The 11,826-nt window shown below is 37.3% G+C and overlaps 3 protein-coding genes and 2 non-coding genes across 5 annotated transcripts; 2 read left to right on the top strand and 3 right to left on the bottom strand.

Moving 5' to 3' along the window:
• Positions 1 to 75: 75 nt before the first annotated feature.
• On the bottom strand, positions 76 to 1,188 carry BNAC08G45520D. The gene has a single exon (XM_013845312.3). It carries the CDS (start codon positions 754 to 756, stop codon positions 247 to 249), a length of 510 nt encoding a protein of 169 aa, XP_013700766.2. The 5' UTR covers positions 757 to 1,188; the 3' UTR covers positions 76 to 246.
• A 2,324-nt stretch (positions 1,189 to 3,512) lies between these two features.
• Positions 3,513 to 7,359, top strand: LOC106403101 (probable serine/threonine-protein kinase At1g54610). Its single transcript, XM_013843950.3, has 8 exons — positions 3,513 to 3,649; positions 3,726 to 4,473; positions 4,546 to 4,830; positions 5,170 to 5,487; positions 5,564 to 5,791; positions 6,196 to 6,402; positions 6,481 to 6,855; positions 6,942 to 7,359. The coding sequence occupies exons 2-8, from the start codon at positions 3,739 to 3,741 to the stop codon at positions 7,098 to 7,100; spliced, it is 2,307 nt and encodes a 768-aa protein (XP_013699404.2). The 5' UTR covers positions 3,513 to 3,649; positions 3,726 to 3,738; the 3' UTR covers positions 7,101 to 7,359.
• A 214-nt stretch (positions 7,360 to 7,573) lies between these two features.
• Positions 7,574 to 7,661, bottom strand: LOC125578817. Its single transcript, XR_007316900.1, has one exon. It is a non-coding gene; the product is annotated as a small nucleolar RNA snoR31/Z110/Z27 (small nucleolar RNA).
• A 376-nt stretch (positions 7,662 to 8,037) lies between these two features.
• On the bottom strand, positions 8,038 to 8,122 carry LOC125578819. The gene has a single exon (XR_007316902.1). It is a non-coding gene; the product is annotated as a small nucleolar RNA R32/R81/Z41 (small nucleolar RNA).
• Positions 8,123 to 8,429: 307 nt separating this feature from the next.
• On the top strand, positions 8,430 to 11,816 carry LOC106369267 (switch 2). Its single transcript, XM_048741980.1, has 5 exons — positions 8,430 to 8,900; positions 9,012 to 9,118; positions 9,475 to 11,050; positions 11,134 to 11,320; positions 11,414 to 11,816. Exons 1-5 carry the CDS (start codon positions 8,511 to 8,513, stop codon positions 11,746 to 11,748), a joined length of 2,595 nt encoding a protein of 864 aa, XP_048597937.1. The 5' UTR covers positions 8,430 to 8,510; the 3' UTR covers positions 11,749 to 11,816.
• The last annotated feature ends 10 nt before the right edge of the window (positions 11,817 to 11,826 follow it).

Here is an 11,826-nt window from a genome sequence, read left to right as displayed (position 1 = left end):
ATGAACCTTACCCAACAATGCAAAGCAAGCAAACATGCTGAACAGTTACTCAAAATCTTTAACAACTTCACACGATTTCAAGAAAATAATGATTTCATGAACATCTCCTGTTATATGGTCACAAAATGTACATATACATTGCTAATTACTTCATTAACAAAGGTTAAACAAGAAACAAAATGGGAACCAAAGTCTCATCATAAAAATCGTCAGATTCCAAACAAAAAAAACCTTCTAAATAAACACTTAAACAGAATCAAAATCCTTTCTAATAAGAACAAAATAACCCAAAACAGCACAAACCGCAGCAACAGCATTGCCTTCTTTGAGCAAAACCTTAAACACAAACCCAAACACTTCTCTCGTAATCTTCCGAGCCTCAACAACCAAATCTCTCCTCGACTTCCCGAAGAAAGCGAGCAACACAACCACCGATATCCAAATCACCATAACCGCCGGAACAGCCACCGCCGCCGCCGCAACCATCGACATCGCCCCGAACACTGCTCCCAGCACCACGGAAGCGTAAACCGCCGGTATTCGAGACGGCGGCGACGGCGACGACGTGTACTGGAGCTTGTACCAGGTGAGCACGGATCTCAAGAAGTTCCAGGAGGAAGACAGGAGAATGGCGTAGACGGCGACGAAGAGACAGACCCATGTCCTTCTCTTGCTCATGATTCGCATAAAGATGAGGTACGATCTTGGAGGAGGTAACGAAGAAGATGAACTCGATGCTCTTGGAGAATCCACCATCTGGAGATCTGAGTGTGTTATTTTTTTTTTTCTTGAGAGGGGACTTTGTACTCTTGTCTGAAATTGAAATCTCCGTGATTTGGGATTTGTCTGAAGCTGAAAGAGAAAAGAAGAAAGGAAAGATTTGGAGAAAAGTCTTCTGATTTGGAGGAAATAGATTAGTAGTCCTCGTGAGTTTCACTCTCACATCAAAGAGCGTGATTTACACTCGTCGCTTTGGAGGTTTCTAGTGGAGAACACGCGCTTACAGTTTCCTTTATTTATTTCCCGATTTCACGATAATCCATATATGGAAACTGGGAACAAATGCATATTGCATGAAAAATGCGTGAACTGATAGAGGCGTAAATTATATATCTAATTTCCATTAATGTCACAAACTAGATAAGTATAAATAACTGTTTACCAAAAATAAAAATGTATTCCTTCTTTGTTTATTTTTCCTCTCCGGAATTTATGACGAAATACAATTCTTGTGTATGGTAATTTTCGGATAAATATGTTTAAGACGACGTAAGTAAGATTCTTTTGGTTTAGTCGTATATGAAGTTAGGAATAAACAAGCAAACAAATGCGTTTTGTCTTTCTTATTTTAAAAATGTGGTTTGTCTTGGTTAATAGGGCCTCTAAGCTTATGTTAGCCGACAAGAACAAAAAAGGAAGGACGAATCATCTATAATCTTTAAAGATAATTAAGTAATTTAAAACTTAGAGAAGTCATTTCTTTTTATGTTTATATAATTTCTTTTGAAGTAAAGATGAGAAAGAACAGGACGATATGATGCTTCTTAACGATTACCGCTCAAGACATATTTTATATTAATGAAAATATTTATCAGCATAAGATCAAACACTAGCTATTCATACAAGTTGAGAATCTGTAATTGTGTATTTCAAGATGGAAACCATGATGTATTATATATTATCTGTAACGCATTTGACACAAAGGAGAAGAATACGACATGGTGTTGTGGATATCAATGCGAGTGTCTTTAATTAAGATTAACTAAGCTTAATTGGGGTTTAAATTATCTGTCAAGAATCAAGATGGCCAAGAGAGGAACCTACTCAGTGGTGACGCATTTCCTAGTCGTCACTACACAATTGCCATGCTGCTTTTTCAGAGATTACTATAGAGACGTCTTCGGCTTCCCTTGCTTCACAAATCAAATTTGTCTTTTAACCGAGGCTACCGAGCCATATAGAGACTCCAGACTCCAGTGGGTGTACCATAAGGCCATAACCATGCTTCAACTGAACAAATATGTAACCATGATAGCTGAGCAAGTGTAACATATACAGTAAGACAGATTAGTTTTCTCTGAAGCAAGTGTTTGTTGTCAATAAAAAGTAAATGAGTTGGTCATTCTCTAAAGACACCGTGCGGTCGTGTGAGCCAGTAGATTAAAAATATATTTCCTAGGTATTGTAAAGACTATATGTACATACAAAAACAAGCGTTTACGTATTTGTGTCTGGCAACTTGATATTATTATATGTCTCAGTCAAACAGTATCTTCCGAATCATAATTCTGACTTCTTTCATATTCGTATTTAGCTTCTTATTAACTATTTTTAGGACTGGACATTTTATCCGTTAAATTTGATTCGATTTGTTATTCGTTTTGATTCAAAAATTCCGGATATATATAAATCTTCGAAGCAAAGCAAATATTAAAAATTAATATCCGTTAAAATCAAAGTAAATCACAAATATTAAAATTTTGAAAAGCAGATATCTGATCCGATAATATATAAATACATTCTTGATTATATTTAAAATTTTAAATGTATAAAATTATATCATTGTTATTCTAACATATGAATTGATAAATTCTATTCACATTATTACTTATATAAAAATATTACATAAAAGGAAATGAATAAATTTATGACAACTATAATTTTTTTCTTAAGTTTTGTCTTATTATAATTATTAACTAAGTTTTAAAAATTTATAAAATACGTAGATTCACTATTTCTTTTAATTTTTATCTTATATATCATGCAAAAAATATTTTATAAAACAAATTTATATCAAAATTTTAAGATTATTTGCATTAATCAAAACATTTGAGATATCTGTAAGTATTCGTAAATATCCGCAAATATCTATTTATTTTCCGTATATGTATTTTTCCGAATATCCATATTTTTCCGAAACAAAGCAAATCAAAAAATTAGATATTCGTGGCATACGGAGCAAATCACAAATACTTTCAAAAAACCGGATATCCGATCCGTGCCTAGGTCTACTATCCTTCTGGTTCTTGATATTCATTTGTCTTCATTAGTTTCACTATTTTCCTTATATTGTTTAGGTATAAATTCCGAGAACTTAATTAAAGATATAACGTACTATTTAGATAACTTGTGAACTTTTATATGGTTAAACAAACGATTTAGTTGGAGCAAGTTAAACAAAAGAACTTGGTCAAAACAAGTAGTCTTGCAATTGCAAGCGGGGACCAAGACTTGAGAGGAGTATTATTTTCTTTAAAATTAATCGTACTTTTAAATAGCATCTACGTTGACTTTTTTCGAACAGCCTACCTTGACCAAAACAATTTTACCATGCTACCAAACCTTTTCAAAAATCAATTATCACTCACTTTCCAATCATATAAACCGAAATTTCTCAAGACAAATTATAAAATAGTTACAGGAGTGAGGAGAGACAGATAATGTGGAAAAGGATCTATCTCGTTGACCAAAGGCGGCTGACATTTATCTAGTAGATGTTTGTTTATAATTAATTTATACCGTCCGATGATGTGACCGACTGGCTCTACGTATGCGTTTAATCAGTCAAACATGTAACAACAACAATAAAGATCTCTCCTTATGCATAGATTTTTCTCTTTGTTCCCTCTTTGAACGTTCAAGCATCCAGGTAATGTCTCTGTTTGAATCTCTTGTCTTAGATTTTTGGGTTTTGAATCATTCTGATCTCTTTTTTATCTCTTCAGGGTATCTTTTACCATGGGTTGCGTAAGTTCTAAACATAGGCTTTTCAGAAGAAAATCGACACTGAAGGAGTCATCCGTGAAACGTTCCTCGGCGATTGATTCTCCGAGGATAGATGATGGGATTCAACAGGGAGATGGGTTTGATAGATCGAGTAGCAGGGGAGAAGCCAAAGATAAGTTGGTTGACTCCGAAACGTTAAGTTCCACTAGGTTTAATGATCATCCTGAGATAGTTGATCATGTGGTTCAAGCTGTTCATGATCAGGAGTTGGCAAGGGCCTCGAGTGCTGTTGTAGAACCTGACTTGGAGATTGGTCCGAATGTTACAAAACCGAAGCTAGATCGATGGAATAGCAGAGATTCCAAAGTTCATATGGATCATGATCAGGAATTGACAAGGGGCTTGAGTGATGTTGTAAAACATGATTTGGAGATTGGTCCGAATGTTTTAAAACAGAAGCTAGACCAATGGAATAGCAACGACTCCAAAGTTCGGTTGGTTGAGTCTCAAAAGTTGAGTTCCAAAAGGTTTTCTGATCATCATCATGTTGAGAAGGAACCAGAGAATCTTGGGGCTGAAGCTTCGGTTCAAGCTGTTCCTTGGGAAGTGAAAAAGAACCAGAGTGTTATCGTTTCAAGAGACATAGAGTTGAAGCAGGCATGGCCTACTTGGCTAGTCTCTGTTGCTGGTGAGGCGTTAGTAGACTGGGCTCCACGTCGAGCAAGCACCTTTGAGAAACTTGAGAAAGTAAGTTTCTTTTATTACAAACTCTCTTTAATCCAGACCCATGTTTAGTTAAACATAATCTTGTGCATACAGATTGGTCAAGGAACATATAGCAGCGTCTACAGGGCACGTGATCTTATTCATAACAAGATCGTTGCGCTTAAAAAAGTCAGGTTTGATCTTAATGACATAGAAAGTGTCAAGTTTATGGCGAGAGAGATCATAGTAATGCGACGGCTTGATCATCCTAATGTCCTGAAACTAGAAGCATTGATCACTGACCATGTTTCATCATCACTCTACTTAGTATTCGAGTACATGGATCATGATCTCTTAGGACTTTCTTCACTACCCGGTGTTAAGTTCTCAGAGCCTCAGGTACTACTACTATTGCACGTAAATGCTTGCTTACTCCAACATGTCAAAAATAGCACATTTTAAAAGTTTTTTAAAATAACACTGAATAAACAAATTCTCAAAATAGCATTGATTTAACATGAAAAATATTAAATTATTCTAGTTTCTAGAACATAATCCCACCTCTCCTATCCCTATATACTAACCATGAATTTCACTAAAGTCAAATCCAGATATAAAATAAAATATATTTTAACTTTTAGTTAATGCTATTTTAGAATTTTTTTTCTTATATGCTAATCTTACCATAGAAACATAATTTGGTGCTATTTAAAGGTATTATTACTCTTATGTTTCTAGGTTAAATGTTACATGCAACAACTTCTAAGTGGGCTTGAACATTGTCACAGCCGTGGTGTTCTTCATCGAGATATAAAAGGCTCAAATCTTCTGATCGACCGTAATGGAGTCTTGAAGATAGCAGACTTCGGGTTAGCAACTTTCTTCGACCCTGCCAAAACTATACCATTGACTAGCCATGTTGTCACTCTTTGGTACCGACCACCAGAGCTTTTGCTTGGAGCTTCTCATTACGGTGTTGGAGTTGATCTTTGGAGCACAGGTTGCATCTTAGGTGAATTATACGCTGGTAAACCGATCCTACCAGGAAAAACCGAGGTAAATGCACATTCATTGCTTACTACGCATTGGTGGTTGCATGTTTTTGAAGTTACTCATCACTTGTTCTTTATAGGTAGAACAGTTGCATAAAATCTTTAAGCTATGTGGTTCACCAACTGAAAGTTACTGGAGAAAACATAACTTACCGTCTTCAGCTGGATTCAGAAGTAGGGTTCCTTATAGGCGGAAACTATCAGAGATGTTTAAGGACTTTCCCACGAGTGTTCTTTTGCTTTTAGAGACTTTGCTCTCTATAGACCCTGATCACCGGAACTCTGCAGATAGTGCCCTTGAAAGTGAGGTAACTTGTGCCTGACGTTTTACTCTCTTCTTGGTATGCATCGTTAGTTACAACCACGGTTCTAAGAAATCGGTTTAAACGGCAAATTGATCATAGCCGAAATGATTTTTTTTTTTCAAAATCCAATATAAATAGCTCAACTGGTTTAATCTATCTCAAATTGGTTCAAATCAGTCTAAATTATTTTAAATCAAACAACAAGGTTAATGAAAGTCCACAAGTTATGTCTATTTTAAAAAAAATACAATTTGTTAAAATATTTTTATAATTAAACCTCAAAAAATAAAATATCAGATATAAATACAAAATATATAATAAGTTATCTAATAATTCTTTAATAAAATATCGGTTATAAATATGCCTAGTGATTTTTTGAACATTGGTTACAACTGTTTTTTTTTCAGTACTTTAAAACCAAGCCATTTGCTTGTGATCCATCTTGTCTACCAAAATATCCTCCGAGCAAAGAGATTGATGCTAATGAGCGCGATGAAGCGAAAACGCAACGACAAATGGTGGAGAAACAAGAACGGCAAGAGTCTCAGGCGATATCACACAAGAGAAAATATGTCCCACCTATCAAAGCTAATCATCTATCAGTGAACATAGAGGTAAGTAACTGTGATATGGTCCTAACTAACTTTCAAGGCCACAATGGCTACCAATTCACTTTTTGTGACAAAATGCAGAAACAATACCTAGATTTGAAGAGGAGAAACGATAGTTTCAAGTCGTTTAAGGAGGAGAGGACTCCTAATGGCCAAGTTCCTGGTTATCAAAATATGAATACTAGAAACAATCAAACTGGTGAGAGAGGTTCACACTCGGGTCCATTCATGAGCAAACGGAATATGGCTAAGTCAACAATCCATGTGAAAGAGAATGTACCTGCTCCTAGATACCCTCCATCTAGAGTAAACCCTAAGATATTAACAAGTTCACTCTCCTCCAAAGCATTGCTAGATCAACCAGTTATGGATCAAAGAAAAATAGATCGACGAGTGTATAATAGAGCTGACACTATGGATAGTAGACGTATGACAACACCAGTTGACCTGGCTTGGGTTAGATAATGAACTCTGTTTTGATTATTTCCATTTGATAAAAATGTGTTTTTAAACTTACAATTGTTGTGTTTCTATGCGTACAGTATAATCCTAGTGACAGCAATATTTACATGTCAAGACCATTGTTGGCTCAGCCAAGCAGAGTGGATCAGATGCTTGAAGAACATGACATACAGCTTCAGGAATTTAATAGACAAGCAAAGAAGTCACGAGAAGGCAAAACTGATGTGAGTAAATCATAAAACTAATTAAACTTGAGCATTGTCTTCTAACTTGGAAACCAGAGTAAAATAGCAGAGTTGCTCAAAGGGAGTTTGGTAATTCATATATTTGGATTATACGCAATAATTACGGTCCTTAAGGCTCAAGCCGAGATCGTTTGGTTAGATTATTGTATATATAAGGTGTCATTATAGAGTTTGATCTGCCGTGTACATATACAGATTTGAATATTGTTTTTATAGTGGTTATGGTGCAAGTCAAACTTTAATGTTGTGGTAATAGTATATTGGTGGTATTAACATTGCCATCATAATCTCACTGCGGCTTTAGAAAACTTCTAGATACTCTCTCAATTAGGATTTGAATTATCAAATTCTCAGAAACAAATTGAAGAAAGAATGAACATCTATTTTAATTAACAAAAGTAATTGTTTGAAGGATATGCAAACAAAAAAAATGTACTGGGGTGACAAAAAGAGAAAAAGAAAAGTAACTGAAGATCAGAACAACACGTCATTCTCATACACAGGTGTGTCAGAAGGTGTCCTAAGATTTATACTGATTTATCATCATTTCTCCAGCATTACCATGTTCCAAAAATAGCAAAATCCAATTGAACCGAGTCAAAATCGTTAGTTTTTTTTTCATGAGAGAAAACAAAACTTTCAACAAAAAAGGTGAAGCAGGGGAGCAAATAAAAAAGAACTTTGAAGAAAACAAATTAGTAAACTGGTAAGCAAACAAAAAGAACCGTTTAGTTGGTTCGATGTCGGTGTAGATTTATGTTTATTTAAGTTACCCTGGTGTGGGTTTAAGTCACCCTAGTATGGGTTTTAGTTGCCGCTTTCTATGGGCTCTTGGTTCTGGGGCTATTTCATTTTGCCGCCAGCTTTTGTAATGATATTGGTATTTCGATTATGAATGTATTTCAATTTGAGAAAAAAAAAAAAAAAACTGGTAAGAATCAGAAAGAACGTAGCGAGTTGAAATTTTTATCGATCATAAGATCATCACCTATCTACAACTTTCATCACTTTCATAACAAAACGTTTTGAAAACCGAAATAATTGACAAATAAGAAATCGAATGAGTCGAGAGAACAAATCAATTAAAAGGTGATTAGAAGAAGATTGGCGTCTTATCTCTGGAGATATGAATTAGACATTGATATATATACAGGAGAGGGACAAGAAACCCTAAACCTAAAACCATGTTAGGACAAAAGTACAGTTTGGGCTTAGTTTGGTCGGCCCATTACTCGAAACCGTTCCCGATTTAATGAACATGTTAATTTCCCTTTTGCCTTTTTATTTTCTAATAACTCGAATAAAAGGAAATAAGTTTTAAATTTTCTAAAAAATACAACTTTTTTCAACTTCTCGAAGAAAGCACTCGACTTTCTCTCTCTCTGGCAACGCGATCGATTAGCGATGTCGTCGTTGTTACACACTTTCAAACAGACCTTGAAGCCATGTAGTACTTTCCCGTCATCATCATCATCGTCGTCCCAAACCTCATCGACCCAAGAGTTGGAACCGACGAGAAAACCTCCCAAATCGTCTCTCTCGCAGCAGCTACTCCGTCTCGACGATTCATACTTCTTACCCTCGAAACACGAATCCAGAATCTCAAATACCCAGGTCGAAGATTCCAATCTTCTTCCCGAAGAAACCCACAAAAGAAGTATCAAATTTGATGAAGAAGATGACGAAATATCGATTGAATTTGGGAGACCCGGTTTAAACCGGGTCGAATTTGACTACTCCGGTCCGTACGAACCGCTTGTGCTGTCATCAATCGGAGAAATCCCGATCATACAGGTTAGTTTCTATCGAAAGTCTTAGCCTTTGCTCACGTCTTAATGGCCCATCTCGAAGTTATTTTGATTTTGAATTTTAAGAATGTGTTGTTTTTGTTGTGATGTGGTTTAGGTACCAGCTTCTATCAACTGTAGATTGCTTGAACATCAACGAGAGGGAGTTAAGTTTCTGTTTAATCTCTATAGAAACAACCATGGTGGCATTCTTGGCGATGACATGTGAGTTCTTCTCTGCTTTGTTTTGAAAAATGTTACAACTTTATGTATAGATTCAGAGGAAAGGGATGAATTTTTGTATGTCACCATTGTAATTGGGTCTTGTTTTTGTGTTCTTGAGAATATTCTTGTGTAGTTTAAAACCATTATACTAATAGATTCAGTGGAAAAAGGATGGATTTTTGTATGTCACCATTGTAAATGGGTCTTGTTTTAGTCTTCTTAAGAATGTTCTTGTGTAGTTTAAAACCATTATACTGATAGATTCAGTGGATAAAGGATGAATTTTTGTGTGTCGCTGTGTAAATGGCCCTGGTTGTAGTCTTCTTGTGTAGTTTAAAACTATAGCTGTGGCACAGGGGACTGGGAAAGACTATTCAGACAATTGCATTTCTTGCTGGAGTTTATGGAAAAGACAGTGACGCTGCTGGTACTGATACGTCTGTTTCAGACTCTCAAAAGGGTCCTGTACTAATCATCTGTCCATCTTCGGTAATCCACAACTGGGAGAGCGAGTTTTCTCGCTGGGCCAGCTTCTTCAAGGTCTCTGTCTACCACGGAGCTAACCGAGATACGATTCTCGAGAAACTCAACGCCCGTGGCGTCGAGGTACTGGTAACCAGCTTCGACACATTTAGAATCCAAGGCCCTGTTTTGTCAGAGATTAACTGGGAGATAGTGATCGCCGATGAGGCGCACCGTTTGAAGAACGAAAAGTCCAAACTCTACGAGGCGTGTCTCAAGATCAAGACCAAGAAAAGACTCGGTCTCACGGGGACAGTGATGCAGAACAAGATCACCGAGCTCTTCAACCTCTTTGAGTGGGTAGCGCCAGGATCTCTGGGAACTCGTGAGCATTTCCGAGAGTACTATGATGAACCTCTAAAGCAAGGGCAGAGGGCAACGGCTCCGGAAAGATTCGTCCACATTGCAGAGAAGAGGAAACAGCATCTTGTCAGTGTTCTGAGTAAGTACATGCTGAGGAGGACGAAGGAGGAGACCATAGGGCATTTGATGATGGGGAAGGAAGACAACGTAGTCTTCTGTCAGATGAGCGAGCTGCAGAAACGTGTCTACCAAAGAATGCTGCAGCTCCCAGAGATTCAATGTCTTGTGAATAAAGACAAACCCTGCGCGTGCGGAAGCCCTCTTAAGCAATCAGAGTGCTGCAGAAGGATTGTTCCTGATGGACCTATCTGGAGTTACATCCACAGAGACTCTCCAGACGGTTGTGACTCATGCCCTTTCTGCTTGGTCCTTCCCTGCCTTGTGAAGCTTCAGCAGGTGAGCAATCATCTTGAGCTTGTCAAACCGAACGCTAGAGATGAACCGGAGAAGCAGAAGAAGGACGCAGACTTTGTGTCTGCAGTGTTTGGATCAGATATTGATCTAGCGGGAGGAGTTGCCGCGAGCGAGAGCTTCATGGACCTGAGTGATGTGAAACACTGTGGTAAAATGAGAGCTTTGGAGAAGCTGATGGCTTCTTGGATCTCAAAGGGGGACAAGATACTTCTCTTCAGCTTCTCAGTCAGGATGCTGGACATACTTGAGAAGTTTCTGATTAGGAAAGGCTATAGCTTTGCGAGGCTTGATGGTTCAACTCCGACTAATCTGAGACAGTCTCTTGTAGATGATTTCAACGCGAGTCCTAGCAAACAGGTCTTTCTGATATCAACTAGAGCTGGTGGGCTGGGACTAAACCTTGTGAGTGCCAACCGTGTGGTTATATTTGATCCGAACTGGAACCCTTCTCATGACTTGCAAGCGCAAGACAGGTCGTTTCGGTATGGACAGAAACGTCATGTTGTGGTTTTTCGTTTGTTGGCTGCTGGTTCCCTTGAGGAGCTGGTTTATACAAGACAAGTGTACAAACAGCAGCTTTCGAACATTGCAGTTGCAGGGAAGATGGAGACTAGGTACTTTGAAGGAGTTCAGGTAACATATAAACAAATATATAGTTTTAAACCGGTTTAGTTTCATTAAAGAGATCTAATGTTGTGGTTCGTTTTTGTGATCAGGACTGTAAAGAGTTTCAAGGGGAGCTGTTTGGGATTTCAAATCTTTTCCGTGATCTCTCTGATAAGCTATTCACTAGCGAGATCGTTGAATTGCGTAAGGATAGTAAGAAAGGTGTTTCAGATGATGAAGAGGAAATCTTGTGCTCTTCTAAACAGGAAACACAGGAACCTATGCTTGGAGACTTGGGTAAGAATAAGACTGATGTGTACTTTTCTCTGCTTGAATATTTTTTTGTGGTCTTATGAATCTTTGCTCTGGCTTGTGTGACTATTTGAATAGGCATTGTGTATGCACATCGAAATGAAGATATCATCAACGGTGGAAGGACAGCAACATCAACATCATCTCAGAGGTTCAATGGAGAGGGTGACAGCAATGAGAACTTAGAGTGTGCGGATCATAAGAAGAAGAAAAAGAGAAAAGGTGGTAGTGAAGAGGAAGAAGGTATGTCTTTTTCAAAGAGGGAACGGAAAAGAGAGAAGTACAAGATGTTAGCTGAGTTTAAAGGTATGGAGATAATGGAGTTTAGTAGATGGGTATTGTCAGCTTCTCCATTTGTTAGAGAGAAGTTACTTCAAGAATTTTCAGACAGAGTCAAGTATCAGACTTCCTGATGTAGATTTGGCTAATTAACTGTATATAAGATGCGCACACATACTTGTTAAATGCAATCATTTTACTAGAGGACATTA

The sequence above is a fragment of the Brassica napus genome, chromosome A9, assembly GCF_020379485.1.
Source record: "Brassica napus cultivar Da-Ae chromosome A9, Da-Ae, whole genome shotgun sequence".
NCBI lineage: Eukaryota > Viridiplantae > Streptophyta > Magnoliopsida > Brassicales > Brassicaceae > Brassica > Brassica napus.
This window is presented reverse-complemented; position numbering and strand designations above follow the sequence as displayed.